Raw genomic sequence first — 18,634 nt, forward strand, 5'->3', positions numbered from 1 at the left:
AAAGGCCCTTATATACTGCATTGATATATATGCCTAGAATGTTAATGGTCCAGTCAAATTATAAATATCCACTCATTCCTAAATAATTTGTGAAAGATTATCAGTGCTGGCTGTGGGGTCCAGGGTTTTGGTTTTGGATCTTTCGCGGGAGCCGGCCGGTAAGCTGCCGCTGCAGAAGCATCAGCTGTCTCGGTGGCAATTGTTCTCTCCAGCTTGCAGAAAAAAGCAATACATACATTTCACTATGGAAAATAATGCTACGAGATACAGTGTACAGTTGTACATTTATGACTTGTCAAGAGGAATGGCACGCAATCTCAGCCCTATCATGCTCGGTAAGTGACTTATATGTGAATTTATATCCTATATACCTGGTCTTCGTTACGTTGGGCGAAAAGACGAGGATAAAGGATGGTGATGCTAGCGATGCTTCGACGGGTGTGCAGACCTATATGGTGCTGCAGACGTTTAGATGGATTTGCAAACCGTAGTATATTAAGTTGTGAGAGCTGCACAAAGATATGGTTATTATTTCCGCCGGGCATTAAATGGGTGGCCAGCGTGGTGGTCGAATAAGACTTGAACTAAACATAGATGCAATTAAAAAAAAAAAACATGGACTAATAACCCGCATCTTTGTCTTTACAGGGAAACAACTTGACGGCATTTGGTATGTATTCGAAGCCATCGCCGTTGATGTTTGAATATCGATATTTTAATACCGACGCGCATTCAAATGTACTAGCGGATAAACTGGCAAAACATTTTTGTAATATGTTTTGCGTTATACAAAAGCCATAGCGTACAAATGTGTTCTGTTGGCAGGCACACAGCCATAGTAGTTTATGGAGACGAGTTCTTCTTCGGAGGGGTGGGCATTTCGAGCTGTTCACCGGTAAGGCTTTCTCACAGTTTAAATAGGTGGGCAATTCTATCAGTACTGCTAAACACACAGGAAGCTGAATAGTATACTTTCTCAGGAGTCATATTTGTTGTTTGTAAATTAAGTTAATAACAATAATAAACCATGATCCAATGCACTAGGCAAATTGTTAGCATTTGAATACAATTTGAGTGTGTGCCTGTGCATGTGTGTGAGTGCATGCATGTTTTTGTACCTGCGTGTGTGTGTCTGTGTTTACATTGTGTGTGTGTGTGTGTGTGTGTGTGTGTGTGTGTGTGTGTGTGTGTGTGTGTGTGTGTGTGTGTGTGTGTGTGTGTGTGCGTGTGTCAGGGTGGAACGATGCTGGGGCCTCCAGATACAGTGGTGGAGCTCGGGGAGACCGAGGTGTCAGATGAGATCTTCATGGACTACCTTTCATCCCTAGGAGAGAGCACATACAGGTCTACCTCTCTCTATCCTCTCTATTTTTCCTCCCTTAGAGAGAGGACCTACAGGTCTACCTCTCTCTATCTTCTCTCTCCTTCCTCCCTAGGAGAGAGCACAAACAGGTCTACCTCTCTCTATTTTCACTTTTCCTCTCTTTCCCCCGAGGAGAGAGCACATACAGGTTTACCTCTCTCTATCCTCTATTTCCTTCTCTTTCATCCCTAGGAGAGAGTACATACAGGTGTACCGCTCTATCATCTCTTTCTCTGTCTCCCCTCTCTACCCCTAGGAGAGAGCACATACAGAGCTACCTCTCTTTATCATCTCTCTCCTCCTAGGAGAGAGCACATGCAGATCTAACTCCCTCTATCATCTCTCTCTCTCCCTCTCTTTCTCTAAAGCAAACACACATCACACAAGTATTCAAAATAGACCATTCAACCTTCAAATCCAGCATTAAATCCAGTCATCCATTGAGATATTTAAAGGTTGTATCAGCGATTCTAGGCCGAAACATTAAAGATCACATTCATCTGATCTTTCCTCACGACCCGCTAGCTGCCCGCCCAATTAGCAGGCCGTCAAAAAAATGCTTCTCTGTAGACAGCCTAAGCTCTGAGATCGTACACAAAAACAAATGGTACTACCAACCACTCAAAACTAAAATAAAAAGTATTCCAACCAATAACCGACAAGGGGTGGGTGTTGTTGGGTTTTATTCTGCGTTCATGATAGTTTTTACTGGATGTATGAAACACGGAAAGGGAGGGGCGAGCTGGCTCGGTTTGTTTGGGATCTTGCTTCAAATACCAACAGAAGTGATGTCACCCAACATCGCTGATACAACCATGGCATGCTACTTTATGGATGCTTATACAAAGGTGTTAGTGGGCCCTTAATAGAGTATTTGAAGACGCTCAAGAAATGGTTCTTCCACTTCCACATCAATTTGAAGTAGACTGAACCGCGACAAGGAGGAGAAAGGGATTGTTGCCTGTGATTGTTGACCGCGATTGTCTCCCGCCGGAGCCCCGCTGGATTGTGGAAATACCAGAGACGTCAGAGAACCTGACGTGTTATGCGCCACAACGCCAACAGCAGAACGGTTTTCCAAATAACAAAGAAGTGTACATCACTTGCGTTACAGTGTGTGCATTCACACACACACACACACACATGTGGTGCTCGCACGGTTGTAGCTCATTGGGCAAAGCAGAGGAAGGGGAGGTAACATGTCCCCGTATGACGACATACAGGGTAAAAATCCAAATCGGCGGGTCTGAGCTTTGTTTTTAGATGGGTTTCTGCGCAATGTCAAAGGTCCGTCCTTTATTTACACAGTCACATTATAGTCTTTGAGTCAGTGATATTAGGATGACACTGCAAACAAACATTAACCTACGTTACATTATGAATCATCATGAATGATGATTGTTGCTAGCAATTTAGCGACAATCGCAAACATTTGTATTCTGTTGTTTTGTTGTAAAAAGTTTAAAAACTCAAGTTATGCTAAACAAATTAAAAAAGCTCACTTTGTTGTTTGGGCAACAGAGGCGACCGATACCGACTGTTTGAACACAACTGCAACACGTTCACCAATGAGGTGGCCCAGTTCCTCACTGGCAACTCCATCCCAGCCTACATCACCGACCTGCCGTCGGAGGTCCTCGCCACGTGAGTCCCATGCCGGCAATGCTCTTCTTTTTGGTCACTGCTTCATTGTTTCTTTCAGTAGACTATGTAGGTTGCTATTAAGTAAGTGTTTTGTATCTGATGTTAATCCTCCATGGCTCCAGTGTTTTCTTGTTGTTTTTGACAAATGTGTATTGTACCGATAAGAAATGGCCATCATAAGTTGAAGATGTAACATTAGGATAACAATCTCTAAAGCTGCCGAAAACCAGACGGACGGAGCGCCGTGCTGCTGAGTAGTGGAAAGGACGACACAGGAGATTATATTTTATGTTTTGTTCTTGGTTTAATATCGACTAATGTGCTGGCAATGTATAGTGCTGCGTGATGCTCCAAGGTCTTAAGCAGAGTTGGAAGTTATATCACAGCGCCGTTGGACAGCACTGTATGGTGGCGCCAGTGCGAGTGCTGTCATTGAACAATGGTTTTAAGTTTATAGAACGTTGTATTTTCTTTCCTTCCCTGTATTTTTCCGTCTTTCTTTCTCTCTCTCTCTCTCTCACTCGATATGTGTGTATGTGTGTGTCTCTCTCTGTCTCTCTCTCTGTAGGCCGTTTGGTCAGATACTTCGGCCAATCCTGGACTCTATCCATATAGCCCCTCCCGGAGGGAACGTGATCAACGGGGGCCGCAACAACTAAACCAAGCGCACCCAATCGTTCTAAAGGGTGTTCTCCAGGTCACTCGCATCGTAGTCGCAGACTGGAATTCAGGATTTTTATTTATTATTTAAATGGGCACATGTATACAAAATGTGTTGGATTTCATGTGATCAATACAGCTTCAGGATTGATTGTTGGGTTGGTTATGGTCAAAAAATCCAACCAGTAAAAAGGAGCATGGTGTTTGTGTAGTGTGAATGTAGCCGAAAAGCTAGTGATCTACCCTGTTGGCTTAACACATGTGTGTTGTTGCCTCATCTTATCACAAGCTCTTTATGGAATGGACTGATCAATCCAACTCAACCGTTATCCACATCCTGTATGCTATTAAACATTTAAGAAAAAATAATATTGTATTTACTAGGAAACCCCCCTCATGACTAAATGCATTCATGTTGTTTACTGATTAAGACATGAATGCAAAAGGAGGGAGGTAAGATCTGGGTGGAAGTGGATTTTCAATAAGCCCATTCTTGGTTAAGGTACTTTTTGTTTTTATGTTCTATTTTTTTTTGATTGACTTGGTTCATATTTTCTTACCCAACTCCTTACCTTAGTTACTGTATCATTTTGGAATATATTATATATCGCACAGTTGCCATGTACAGAATGTTGTCTTAACGTTACTGCATACTGATTTTGCTAGCTTGGAAATCAAGGCACAAAATTCTTCATGGAATTCTCATAATATGTGAATTCCAAATCTATTACTATAAGCCGATCATAGATTAAACAATTAACAATCATTCAACAATTTTAGAACCTAATTACTATCCTGAGCCCCTGACTATACTCATCATAGTAAACCATGTTATTGTTTTATATCTTGACTTAATGTTAATTGTTTCGGCCATCATAATATCATCTCTTGCGGTATCTCCATAAACAACTCAAACATGAAGTGTTTGAGTTGACTTTTTAAGGTAAAATTCCCAAGAAGAGGGAGACACAAAAGTATTATATTTCGTTTTAGAGTAAATAATTCTAGTCTAAAGACAACAACCAATTACAAATTACTTTTTGTGATTAAATGGAGAAAGCGAACTCTTCGTTTGTATTTTTATTTTTTTTACAAACCAACTAACCGACAAGCTTTGCCAACAGGTGACTGCTGAAATGTATCAATGCACAAGTAAACAGTTTTTTAACCCTGTACTGTTTTATTAGCTTCTGCTTTATGTTATGCAATTCCTGTTCCTTGCTGCTACATAGGAGACATTTTAACAGATTTTCAGACTATATTCTATAAGCCATTTAGATAAGCATATGTTAAGTATGTTTTTTTACATAGCTTTGTTGTACGTTTCATAAATTGTATGAAAATTCTTTATATGCATATATTCAGGACAATTAGGTTATTATTTTGTAATGTATTAAAAAAAAAATAATAATGACCACAAGTTGTCTCGCTTAAATACATTGTTGCTCATATGTTTTGGATGTACAAGATAAATAGCTGATATATCCTTAAATGGAGATTTTCTGTAACACCCTTCCACATTTGTTATTCCAGCTGTCATAGTACTTGTTTTTATTTAAAGGGGATGGTACTATATAGATGACCACCAATATCATTCAGTAATGACGACGCGAAAGATGAAAACAATTTTTATATGGCAACTAAATTGTACATGAAACCTTGCCGGAACATAATTTTCTCTTTCCCAAATAATATACTGAACAATTGCATGCATGCGCATTGCCAAGCGTACAACAACACATGTAAGGGCGTACCCAACAAGGTCAAGGGTGGAGCTGACTGCCGCGTCGTGTTGGGTCTGTACTTATCTGCTTTTCTCAAAGATGACCTGCACACCACTTAATCATCAAGTAAGAAATTTCATCTCGGGGGACAGAGCCAAGAACCATCACCTCTCAGGGGCTATTGAGGTCAGGGGTCGGGCCAACTGCCCCATCATACTCAAGAGGCAGACGTCCGAACAAACAGTATCAGACTTCACATAATTTCATCGTAACAACCCTCTTCACATGATTTTTTTACGGTGTGTTGTGCTGGCTAATCAAGGGAACAGTACGGCGCCTTGGTTGGAAGTTACTATTTTTTAATGACAGTAAGCTAGAGAGGCACTAGCTAAGAACAAAGCCGACAGTTAATATTTGGCAAGTAGTGCAAATTAGCAATCCTATGTGTTCAAAATGCCTGTAGACAGATGTTTCATGCCCGAGCAAAAGTCACCAGTTGTAGGGACAGTACTGTTGGATAAATTTGTACTCCTGAGTTATTAACTTAGAGATCACATCTCTGAAGGCGGAGCCAAGAACCACCAGACACTAGGGCGTCTCTGAGGTCAGGGTTGGAGCAGAATGCCACGTCATCCTCAGAGGCGGACATCTTGACAGATATATTTGCTTTTCTCCTGGATGACCTGCCGACCAACCAAATTCACATTAACCCATTTGTGCCGGCTGCTGCGCGGCGCAACATTGTATCTACTAGATACAATGTTGCGCCGCGCAGCAGCCGGCACAAATGGGTTAATAGAAACCTTCTAACACTTCTCTACTTTTACTCAATTTTGTTTTCATACAATGCTTGTTGTGCTGGCTCTTCTTCTTAAGGGCAGGGCATATTTCTTTTTAGTTACTGATGCTCCAAAATTCTGAAACTTTCTCAATTAATACATACCTGTGAATGGTCTTACAGAAGGTGGTGTATCTACACATGTTGGCATTTTCCAATCAAAGCACCAGGCAAGAATAATGGAAGGAGAGCAGGGAAAAATATGATTGACGCTCACAAAAAACTGTCAAACTGTTCAAAAGAAAAACACAGAATGGTGATCTACAGCCTCGAAGTTTAAGGGGGGGGGGGGGGGGGGGGAATGCAGCGACAAGAGAATTGTCCTGAAAGCTGCTTTTTTATCTTTTAATCACTGAGATTGTATAATGGTTTGCTTATATGTTTATTACATGTATGCTCTGATCAGGTCATCTACGTGACACATGTACGTGTAAGTTTCACAACTGTGGCAAGCACAATATCTGCTGGAAGTCAGGCTGAGCTTATGGACCTTTAAACCATGCCAGTTGTTGATAAAAGCTATTGCTCTTCCTAACTGTCTGGGTTACCCTTCTTGTGCATGCGAGCAAGCGATATATGGTCTCTGTCTCTGAAGCCATTGGCTTTGAACTGTAAATAGCACTTTATTTATGTATTGTGACCCACGCTGCAAACCAATAACTAGCTTTTAACTATCCAGCAGGGAGCAGTTTTGCTCTTCCTCTAACCATCGTGGAGAGGAATTAAGTGATTTTCCCTATTTATTTTCAGATACTGTAACTCAAAATCCTGGAGGCCATATATATTTATTCCAACCTACTATTTTGAACAAATATACATATCATTAATTTTACCTATTTTGTTATTCAAAACAAAACCTTGTTCTTCGATATTTACAAATAGTGAGTAGAAGAATTAACGCTCAGTGTCCTGTAACGTCTTCCTGAGGGCAGGGGGGATGAAGAGGCAGTGTCCAGTGTGTGTGCTGTCTCTAATATTGCCCATGACACTCCGCATGCAGCAGGTCCGGTAGATAGTCCTCCGGTCTGGTGAACTGGGTGCTGGTGATCCTCCCAGCAGCCTTAATGGTGCGCTGGAGAGCTTTCCTGTTCTCCGCGGTGCAGCCAGAGTAGGCTACCATACTGTGATGCAGTATCTGAGAACTGACTAGATGGCTGACCTGTAGAAGCTCACCAGCAGCTGTTGAGACGTGACCTCTTTAAGCACCTCAGGAAATGAAGCCTTTGAAGTAATTTCTTGGCATTTAATTAAATGTATGCTAAAGGTGACATATTATACCAACAGGTGTGAGTGTGATTAGCCATTACAAGCCGTTTTGAAAATCTGCCTCTTCTGACATCACAAGTGGCCGTGTCCACCTAGATGTATGACGGATAGATAAGCAACATGTTCTACAGTCCACTGGGTAGGCTGGTAGACTGATCTATCCAGAACACAACTAGGTACACACGCCCACTTGTAATGTCAGAAGAGGCAGATTTTCAAAACGGCTTGTAACGGCTAATCACACCTAGCGGTATAATATGTCACCTTTAATTAAATGTACGCTACATAGAGAATATTCAAAAGGAGGACGTTCTCTGTTCATAACTAATTATGTCCAGCAGAGGGCAATGTCGCTCTTCTCCTGCGACCGTTGAGGCGCCTCAAAAATAGTAACAAATGACGGTGTCGGCTGACGGTGACGTGACCCCTTAATTATCTACGGACTATTAAGCACAGCAGGTGTCCCCAAAACGTTTTAAATGGACCTGTAGGCCTAGGCCTACAGCCGAAGGTCAATGAGGTGAGTAAAGTAATGAAAATATCTATAGCTTTTGTCAGATTTCGTCATTTATAACGTAGGCTACACATCAGTAGGATTTACATATTTGTCCTGTTGTTTTGTAGCAATATATCTTTGCTACACTATGCCGGCGATTTTATGGTCTTTAAGACCAGATGGTCTAATAGACTATACTGTCCTTCTAATTTACAGACACATCTTCTGCTGTGTCTGTAAAGTCCCAGGTGTCTTTCCGTATTTGTCACATCCATGACAAATAACAACTATTTAATTGAAGCAGAATCAAAACCGAGACACTGCATAAATATATTGCAAGGTCACCCTTCCCCCCCCCCACAGCCAATTGCATTTAATGTCAACGAAAAGCATAGGTGTGACATTAGAGGAGGAAAATGTGTGTGCCATGTGTTTGCATATGTTTACGGGTGTGTTTGTGTGTGTGTGTGTGTGTGTGTGTGTGTGTGTGTGTGTGTGTGTGTGTGTGTGTGTGTGTGTGTGTGTGTGTGTGTGTGTGTGATACAACCAAAGCCTTGGACCCTCACGCATACGGATTGAAGAAGGATTTCTGCTGCTACAGTGAAGTGTTTAAAAGCAACGTTTACAGTAGCATTTCTCTCTAGGTTACCCTCTGAGGTTCTACGTTGCATTGCGTAAACTGGCGATTCAGACAAAGGAATCAAAGTATACACGCCATGTTCATCCCGAGTCAGTAACATGTGTGTGTGTGTGTGTGTGTGTGTGTGTGTGTGTGTGTGTGTGTGTGTGTGTGTGTGTGTGTGTGTAGTGTTCGCTTGAGTGGCGCATATTCACATAATGAGTGCCTATTTTGGGAGACAGAGATCTGTCTGAACACCTCAGGTATCCCAACACAAGTCATCGTGTTTAACTTGCTTTTTTAACAGGCCCCCGATACACCTAGCAATGACGCAAAAGCTTGTCATATTACCTACTTATAACTTAATGTCATGTGGGTTGCTATGTGGCTCTGTGTGTGTGTGTGTGTGTGTGTGTGTGTGTGTGTGTGTGTGTGTGTGTGTGTGTGTGTGTGTGTGTGTGGCTATTTTTAAAAAGCGAATGAGGGAAAAGATTCAAACCATTCTCATGCATGCATTTGATCAACAATGTAAAATTTGAATCTTCAATGGCACAACTGGAAATGCAACAATGAAATATTAAGCCAAAGGAAGCATAGGAACATAACAATACGTACAGGGATGTACCTTGTTGCATGCACTTTGCTTTATAATATTTGAAAGGGAAAATGAAATATATATACTGCTACTTCACAATTGAATGATGTTCTTTAGCACTCAGCTTTCGTGTTAATCTTTTAAAGGACTCCTCTCTCAAGTGTCAAAATGTTTGATATTGTAAATCTCTGTAACTCTCTTCACCACCTCCACTCTTTACTTGGATTTCCTGTCTTTGATCCATGATCATCCATCTGCCTTTTAATATTGTAATTTCATGTCTTTTATTTAACTTTATATATTCTATATCTTCTTTGTGCCTTCCTTTACATGAGAAAACCCATCAAGGCTCACTTTCTTAAGGCTGACCTGACCAGGAGGTCAGAAGAAATCAATAAAATAAACAAAACCAAACCAACAAAAAACATACGTTTTTTCATAAGCTCACAATTGTGGATGTGGCAAAATTGGGTTAAATACAGAGAAACCTATCTCCACTTCCTCACCTTGTAGGTGGTCTGAAATCCTTACCATGGACATCTAGTTTGGGGCAGGAAAAAAAAGAATCTAGTGGTTCAGGTGTTTGAATCCCAGGCAAAAGCTACTGGATTCAATCCCCCATTTCTATAACTATTCCTGTAGGCCACCTCCCTGGTCCAATATGATGTGTACCTGAATCACTTGAAGAGTTACTTTGGATTAGATTAACCTCTACTTCAGACTCAACATGTTAACCAACCAGTGTTTGCGAAATACCAAAATGGCATAATTTACAATTAACATTACGCGCATACGCACGGCAAACTCACACACAGACACACACGCATCCGCAACGCACACACACACCTCTTCTCCTTCACCTTGCTATCCCTTTGTATATGATTTTCCAACACGTCAGCTCCACCCTGCTGTCGGAGGGCAGGACAGGCATCCAGCTGTCCAGGGTCACCATTTTGGTTCAGCGAGGTGAGCTGAGGCAGTGGATCCATGTCGGCATGGAGCTAAGGCCAGGTTACCTGCCATTTTAGCACACACATATGTAGATGAATAAATATGGAGGAGAAGGAAATGTCCTCTGGACCTTCTGTTGCATCAGTCATCATCACATGGAACAGTTTCCCAGAATGCCCTTGGGTTGTCCCATCTGGATGCAGGGGGACATGTGTGTGTGTGTTTGTGTGTGTATATGACATGCGTGTGTGTGTGTGTGTTCAGGAAGTAAAAGTTAGAGTGAGCGCATATGTAAAAATAGTGTGTGCACGTTGTTTGTGTCTGTGTGTGCGTGTTCATTTGAATGTGCGTGCATAATGCACCCAACTAAAATAATGGATGTGTATGTGCTCCAAGCGAAACACTGCGAGTAAGTGTGTGTGTGACTACGTGGATGAGCCTACATGCATCAAATGAGTTTGAAGGTGACCTTGACAGATCTACATCTATTCATGTAACACTTTGTATCACACATGCCAAATGCTCACTCACGCGTGTGCACTCACACACTCACACACACACACACACACACACACACACACACACACACACACACACACACACACATACACACACACAAACACAATCAAATAACCCCACATTTCGCCATATTATAACTGCAGTCGTCCTCTTCTGGCGGATGCTCTCAACAAGCACTGCATAGCTATAATCTTGTTCCAAATAATGACCTTTCTTCACTTCCTAAGAGACACAAACACACAGACACACGCATGCACACACACATACACACACACACGCACACACGTATATACCAAGGAAATACATTTTTCATCCAACCATACTCACACTCACTGACTTCACACTCACTCACCAACTCCCTCACATTCATTCTAACACTATCATTCAGTCACTCACCCAAACACACACACACACACACGCTTATAGTTGGCCGAGACTGGGCTATTAAGGCAGTGTGGAGACAGCAGAGCCATACTCGTTAGGGAAAGAGAAGACCAGAGTCACACCGCTGCCGGCCATGAATGTCCTTAGGGTGGTGTGTATGTGTGAGTGTGTGTGTGTGCGTGTCTTTGTGTGTGTGTTTGTGTGTGTGTGTGTGTGTGTGTGTGTGTGTGTGTGTGTGTGTGTGCGCGTGTGTGTGTGTGTGTGTGTGTGTGTGTGTGGTGTGTGAGTGTGACCAAGATCCCATGCACGCCAAGCCTGAGCTCGATGGAAAGGGGGGAGTCGAAAGACAGGGTGTGTTGGGGGAGGAGGAAATAGAGAGGGAAGGAGAGAGACAAAGGTCAGAAAAAGAAATATATGACATTAAGCAGGATAAGAAAGGGATAGAGGGAACGAGGACCAGAGAATAGCTAGAGAAGTGGTAAATGTGGAGAATTAAGTGGGACCAGTGGAAAGGTCAAAAGGGGAATAGCCATATAGATAAATATCTATCTAGCTGATAGAAAGATAGATATACAGATAGACAGAAAGACAGATTGATAGAGAATGAAACACACATTGAGACACATAGATGGGGAAGTGGGAAGAAAGACAGCAAACCATCATAAGGGAAAACAGAAGAACAGATCGGAGAGGTCCTTATTTGCAGGTATCCTCCAGAGTGATTTAGGTTGAGGTTCCATCCTGACCATGCTTGTGACCTCCAACAATCCCCTTTGTTCCATCATTTGGCAAAGCCTGCGTCGATGTGGACATTGCAGCATGTGTCGTACGCTTTGAGGAACAACATCATTTTCCTCATTTATTTATACCTTTAATCATTCCATCAACCTCGGGAGACCATCCTGATATTATTGTGTGCGTTTTGCAATAAATATTGAGTGTCGGGCCCCATTTGATTTACAATATGGCTGCAGCCTTCGTTTCTAAATAAATGCCAGCCCATCAGAGTAACCGTTGTGCGCTTTTCACTCTCACCGAATGTGGATAGAATCAAAGCAGAAAAATATTGTTATCTGAGAACAGCTTTCCAAGCAAACCTGTTAATATTTTAACACGGTTATTAAATCTATTTTGGATAAAACTGTTTTGCATGCTCCATAGATTGCTTCAATTTCCTTGGGCGCCACCATTCATTTCTTTTGGGAAACGCTTTCAACAGGGTAAAGACCGATCTTCAGTTAGAAACAGATGTGAACTTGTGAGGCCGGGATGCTCTCAAAAGGCTAACACTCCAATGTGTTTTAGCATGTCCATGACCTGATGGGGCCCCATGCACAAGGGCAGGGCCCGATACCATCGGCTCTGTGTGAACATACTACCAAGATGAAACCAAGGTGACCTCACCTTCTACTCATACTCCCAGATGAAACCAAGGTGACCTGACCTTCTACTCATACTCCCAGATGAAATCAAGGTGACCTCACCTTCTAGTCATACTCCCAGATGAAACCAAGGGGACCTCACCTTCTACTCATAGTCCCAGATGAAACCAAGGTGACCTGACCTTCTATTCATAGTCCGAAGATGAAACCAAGGCAGCATTGGTAAACAAACTCCCTTATAAGTACTTTGTAACCCTGTTGTTCAGGGCTCACTCTACTAGAGAGGAGGCTCTTGTACGCATAAAATACTCACTTGGTCTACAACTAGTATGTGCTACTTTGTATTTAGGAGTCTAATCTGTCCGAGACGCAATATAGATGCAAAACTCATGAAGAAATTGCCGCAATCTACAACTAACCTACAGGGGTTAGAAGCTTAACCATCTAACCCCTGTAGGTTAAAGCATTATCATACAGTATTATGAAGACCTAATTCAGGTGTCAATCGTAATATAATCACACAGTACACAGACACACACGCACACACACACACACACACACACACACACACACACACACACACACACACACACACACACACACACACACACACATATGAATATTGTAGTAATTTCATGGGCTCCTGTGAGACTGATGAGAGAGCCCCTTTAGGATCACCTTGCTGGAAAACCAGACATGACATCTCGCAATGGTGTCCAATTACTCACTCTTAAACCCCTCACTCCCTCCAGCGCTGGCACGCCTCGTCAATGTCACCACGATGCAGACTTTGGGAGGAGGATCCGAGTGCTTGGGGCCACGTTTGGGGACCGAGCACCGAGATAACCAGGGGCCTGAATGAACCCTGAAGGGCGACACTAATTAGGCCCGAACTCTGGCTTTACAGAGAGTACTGAGCGAGAGAGGCAGAGAGAGACAGAGAGAGAGAGAGCGAGAGAGAGAGAGAGAGACCAGGGAATAGCTGCCAGGGGGGATGGAGAATACCAAGGAGAAAGTCAGAAATGAAGACCTACCAATGGATACACGAAGGGTCGCACAGTGGCTCAACCTCCTAGTGCTCAAACCCTGTTCCCCTATAACAATCTATACATAGAGCAACAAGACGGAGAATTATGGTCCTGTCTCTTCAAGGTCATTTGCATGGCTTCTCAAGGTCATTTAAATACGATGTTGCAACTGACGTCTGAGAAGAGAAGCAGATGGTCTGATTGTGCTTGCAGTGAATAAGTAATGAGATGGCTTTAGAGCCCTGCTCCAAAAAACAAACACGCCGATGGTTTACTTTTATGACTTGGTGAACTAATGACAAGCTTTGGGACTACTTTGTGTTTCTTTCTATTTTTCAAAATAATAACAATTTAAGATTGTATCCCCTACCTGCTTTTGTTTATGCATTCAGTGTACGTTGCTTTGGATGAAAAATTAGAGAATGGCCTAAAAGCTGCCAAAGAAAAAGTTTGCCAAATTGTAAAAAAATAATATAAAACTGCATGATATGCATTGGTAGCCGAAAACTAGCAAGAGATTTCTATACACCAGTGTTGTAACCTCAATTTCCAATTACATCAGTTCAATGATTCACGTTTAAATACACTTTTCTTTTTTGCTGTTTCAGCGATATCCGCACCCAATGCCCTCAAAGAAGGCACTGTGACAGACAACTTGATGAGCGGCTAGGAATTTAATACGCTCTCTATATTTTACGCCAAACCTATGAACTATCCATTAGATCCTAACAATACACTTTCTAAACGTACATGAGGATGCTTTACTGTGAAATATTAAAGTGGTGTGGATAGATCTTAAAATTGTCTGACAGAATTACATTAATTTGAATCACAACCCTTCGTCCCCTCCTCAAATGTATGCATTTCAAGCAAGGATTATTTTGTAATTATGAGACTTTTCCAACTTTTCACAAAGACGATAACTTTTTACAAAAAGCACGTTTGGTGAAGTCAGCATTCTAGTGGCCAGATGGGCTTGCATTATGTTGGTTTGCATGTCTATTGGAGGGGAGAAAGGAGAGGAGAGGGTAGATGGGAGAGAGGAGAGGGGAGGGGAGAGAGGAGGAGAGAGAGGAGGGGAGAGAGGAGGAGAGGAGGGGATAGAGTAGAGAGGAGAGAGAAGAGAGGAGAGAAGAGAAGAGAGGGGATAGAGGAGTGGGGATTTTAGAGATGGGAGAGGGGATAGAGGGGAAGGGAGAGTGGGCAGGGAATAGAGCGGAGAGGGCAAGGCATGCAGCCTATCAGACAGGTGTTATACTGTCTGAACAGCTGACTCACCTAGACCTAAGGGTGTTCACACCTTCAGGACACCGAGTAGGATTTATTGATGTCTTGCCCTGTTTGCCGATCGGGATGCAAGTGTTCTTTCTAGCGGAAGAGGAAGGAAGATTGGTGAGGTAACTTCCTGTAAGAAGCGGCAGCTGATTGGCTGGAGAACAAGTTGCTGAACAGGATGCTTCCAGGCCTGCACCATTTAGGTTTTATCAGAGAAAGGGATTTGGACATGGGTTTTTCTTTAAGGTTGACACTCTTATGGTGTCTAATCAAGCCTAATATATCTAATATTAATTAAAGCCATTGTTATTTCACAATTACTTCTAAATCAGATTTTCTGAAAGCAAAAGCTAAACCTTTTGGAAGTAGAGAGAGAGAGAGAGAGAGAGAGAGAGAGAGAGAGAGCGAGCGCCATGGTTCTCAAAGCCATTTCAGTCATTTTGGAAGCGATTTAAAGTAAATTCAGATTAAGGAGCAGGTTTGTTTAATCCAAACAGAAGAGATTTTTTCCTAGTAAAAAAGTAGGCAGATTATATTCTTACCAAGTATAATCTTCTGCCAAAATTGTCTAAAACTTTCTCCTCAGGTAAGGACATGACCCTTTGCTTAAAAACACCTTCCGCTTCTCAGTCAATGGTTATCCTACCAGAATGAGCATTGCCGTCATTCTTTTATCTCAGAACGCGTGTGTGTGAGTGTGTGTGTGTGTTTGTTTGTGTGACAGAAGGGCTCCCCACAGATATGAATTAAACATGAACCGTGAATGGATTGACAGCTCGTTTTGCTCACGAACCAAATAAATCTAATGCTTGTCAGAGATATCTCTTTTAAAACATCTTGAGTTAGGAAACAAAACTTTTCTAAAATGTTTTAGGATATAATGATAAATATTTAATAAAGTCGGTTGCCTGGGGTTTGGATCAACTGAAGTTGATAGACTGACAGCCTAACTGATGAGCTAGTGAGTGAGTGAGTGGGTGAGCTACAGTATGTGAGCTTGAGTGAGTGAACAAGTGAGCAATTGAGTGAGTGATATAGGGTCATTGAGCTACAGTAAGGGAGGTACAGAGAGCGACCCACAGTGAGTGAGTGAGTGAGTCAGTGAGTGAGTTGAATGAGCTAGCGTTAGTGAGCAAGTGAATGAGCTAAAATGAGTTAACCAGAGTTTAAGTGAATGAGTGAATGCTAGAATGAGCTGGAGTGAGTGAGCGAGTGAATACATGAACTAGTGAATGAGCTCGAATGAGGGAGTGAATGAGTGAGACAGAGAAAGCGTACCAGGGTAAGGAAGGAGGTCAACATTCACAGGAAATTGAGTAGCGGAGGCCGGTCGACACATGGCTGCGGTTGTCTCACTCAGTATTCCACCACTGTCAACTGTTGTTGTCTGAGTTGTAGCCTGCAAACCAAGCTCCGCTCGCAGCACAAGTCACATCTTTTCAATCTGACATGCATGAGAACAGAGCAGACAAACCCAGAAGTGATGCTCCACGCCCAGGGAAAAGAAAAGAGAGAGCAGCGATAGAGACATAGACAGAGAGAGACAGAGAGAGAGAGACAGAGAGATAGAGGGGGAGAGAAAGAGAGAGAAAGAGAGAGAAAGAGAGAGAGAGAGAGAGAGAGAGAGAGAGAGAGAGAGAGAGAGAGAGAGAGAGAGAGAGAGAGAGTTAGAGAGAAAGAGAGAGAGAGATGTTTGTTTTGTTTGTTTTTACTTTTTGAGACCTTCACAGTTACATTGGAAATACAGTCTTTTGATATGCCACAGTGCAATGACGTGAGGTTTGTTTGAGAAAGCCTCATGAACTGATGAAGAATGAAGAATAGCAGAGTGAATGAACATTTTAGAGAGTGGAAATAAAAAAAAAGATGAGAGGGAAGATGTGACTATGGTCGGCAGAGTTGCTATTTTCAGTTTCCCCTGTCCGCTGGGCTGCTGCTTTGCTTTGGGGTCAGGATAAAATAGAACTGACAAGACGCACACAGAATCATTTACATCTGTTCAACGGGTGATTATGATAATAAGATTAAATTTGATGGACAACTTTTAGGTTTCTGACAAAAGCGAGCGAACATGCAGTATATTCCTTTGGAAGGGCCTCATTGATATCGGGCTGGCAGATATTTTCTACATTTTAATGTAAAATGAATTGTTAAAATGAATCCGGAACGATTTATTCAGTTTATTGTTTGTTAACCCAGAGAGATAAACACATACAAACGCACGCAGACACACACACGCACGCACGCACACACACCCACACACACACACACACACACACACACACACACACACACACACACACACACACACACACACACACACACACACACACACACACACACACACACACAGCAGCCCACAACCTATTTGACTATATGGTGAAATCAACCCGGCCTGTTGCCGCTAATTGGAGGCTAGGGGATCCGCCGCCACTCAAACAACAATTGCTGTACAAGCAGTATCAGTCTTGCTAGCTACCGCCAGCGCCCTGCAGAGAGCTGTGATAATGGCTGTACTGTAATACCCTTGCTGTGGGCCCAGGGGTTCATGTTTTATTTACAGAGAGAGAGAGAGCAGCTGTAATGAATCACACTGGGACAGATCACACGTCCTGAGCGATGGAAGCCAGGCCGGTTTCCTCCCAGATTACTGTTATGTTCGCTAATTAGCTGAGGTGCTGACAAAGGGCCAGTTATAGATACAGAAGCACACAAAGACGTGTTTATTGTGGTTGTGTGGTAGATAACACAAAGAGCAACGATATAACAGCAGTGAGGTACTGGGAAAAAAACATTCAATGTAAATTCAGTAATATAAGATCAGATGATGTCACGTTTTTTCGGTGAAAATATAATTTAAACTCAGAATGTAAATAGTCAGTTTTATTCAGGCTATAGGGTTTATGTTTGCCCGGGAAAGTGAATTGATCTCAACTACTTTAACTACCACATACAAAGTCAGACCGCTAAGCTAACTACTGTACCAGCTGTAAATTCTCTTCAACAGGATGAAAGATGTCCATTAAAAGGAAGTATTTGTTCAGCAAACCTTGATACAAATAATGGCGGAAGAAGCAGAAAGAATAAAATGGCCGTCAACTGTCACCTAACACAGTTATACTCCAAGGTCTGTGTTCCAAAACTATTTTTCTATTGGTAATTCACTGTTAAAGAGAAGAGCAGAAGTAGTAAGTGGTTAAGCAGGAGCCTTGTGGAAATGAAAAAGCTGATCTGCTTCAGCATCATCTTCAGCATCAATAGCGGCAAAGGCCTTAAGTTGCCATTGGGCAGCTCCCTAGCTTACTACATATAAGGATGGTGGGATTAACAGCAAAAGAAACAACCATCTGGATATTTTAGTGGTAGTTGAGTGGACTATTGGGACAGGCTTGGAATTGGTCTGTTGTAGCCAGCCAGCCAGCCAGCCAGCCAGCCAGCCAGCTAGCCAGCTAGCCAGCCGGCTAGCCAAATTTAATAAAAACATTGAGCATGAAAAAATGATGTTTCAACTGATTTACTGTTTGGTCGCTGGAGAAGATACAGGGTCGGTAAGATTAAAACACACAAACACACACACACACACGCACGCACGCACGCACGCACACACACACACACACACACACACACACACACACACACACACAAACACAAACACACACACACACACACTCACACACACACACACACACACACACACACACACACACACACACACACACACACACACACACACACTCAGGACCTTGCACACTCCGAAATCAATTTAAAATGGATGCTTCCAATCACCATGAATTTTGTCAGTGGTAATTAATTAGGTGGCGTGGGGGTCTGGTCGCCGTCTATCCATCAGAATTTATGGGCCGTCCTCCTGACGTTTGCCTCTCCTTTCC

General features: G+C 42.4%; 1 protein-coding gene across 1 annotated transcript; it reads left to right on the forward strand.

The window, feature by feature from the left end:
* Nucleotides 1-244: 244 nt before the first annotated feature.
* Nucleotides 245-3,666, forward strand: desi1a (desumoylating isopeptidase 1a; the record flags this gene model as incomplete). Its single annotated transcript, XM_079746746.1, has 6 exons — nucleotides 245-335; nucleotides 649-670; nucleotides 826-895; nucleotides 1,235-1,344; nucleotides 2,885-3,007; nucleotides 3,576-3,666. The coding sequence occupies 6 exons, from the start codon at nucleotides 245-247 to the stop codon at nucleotides 3,664-3,666; spliced, it is 507 nt and encodes a 168-aa protein (XP_079602872.1).
* Between the last annotated feature and the right edge of the window lie 14,968 nt (nucleotides 3,667-18,634).

This window comes from Pollachius pollachius (genome assembly GCF_949987615.1).
Source record: "Pollachius pollachius genome assembly, chromosome: 11".
Classification (NCBI taxonomy): Eukaryota; Metazoa; Chordata; class Actinopteri; order Gadiformes; family Gadidae; genus Pollachius; species Pollachius pollachius.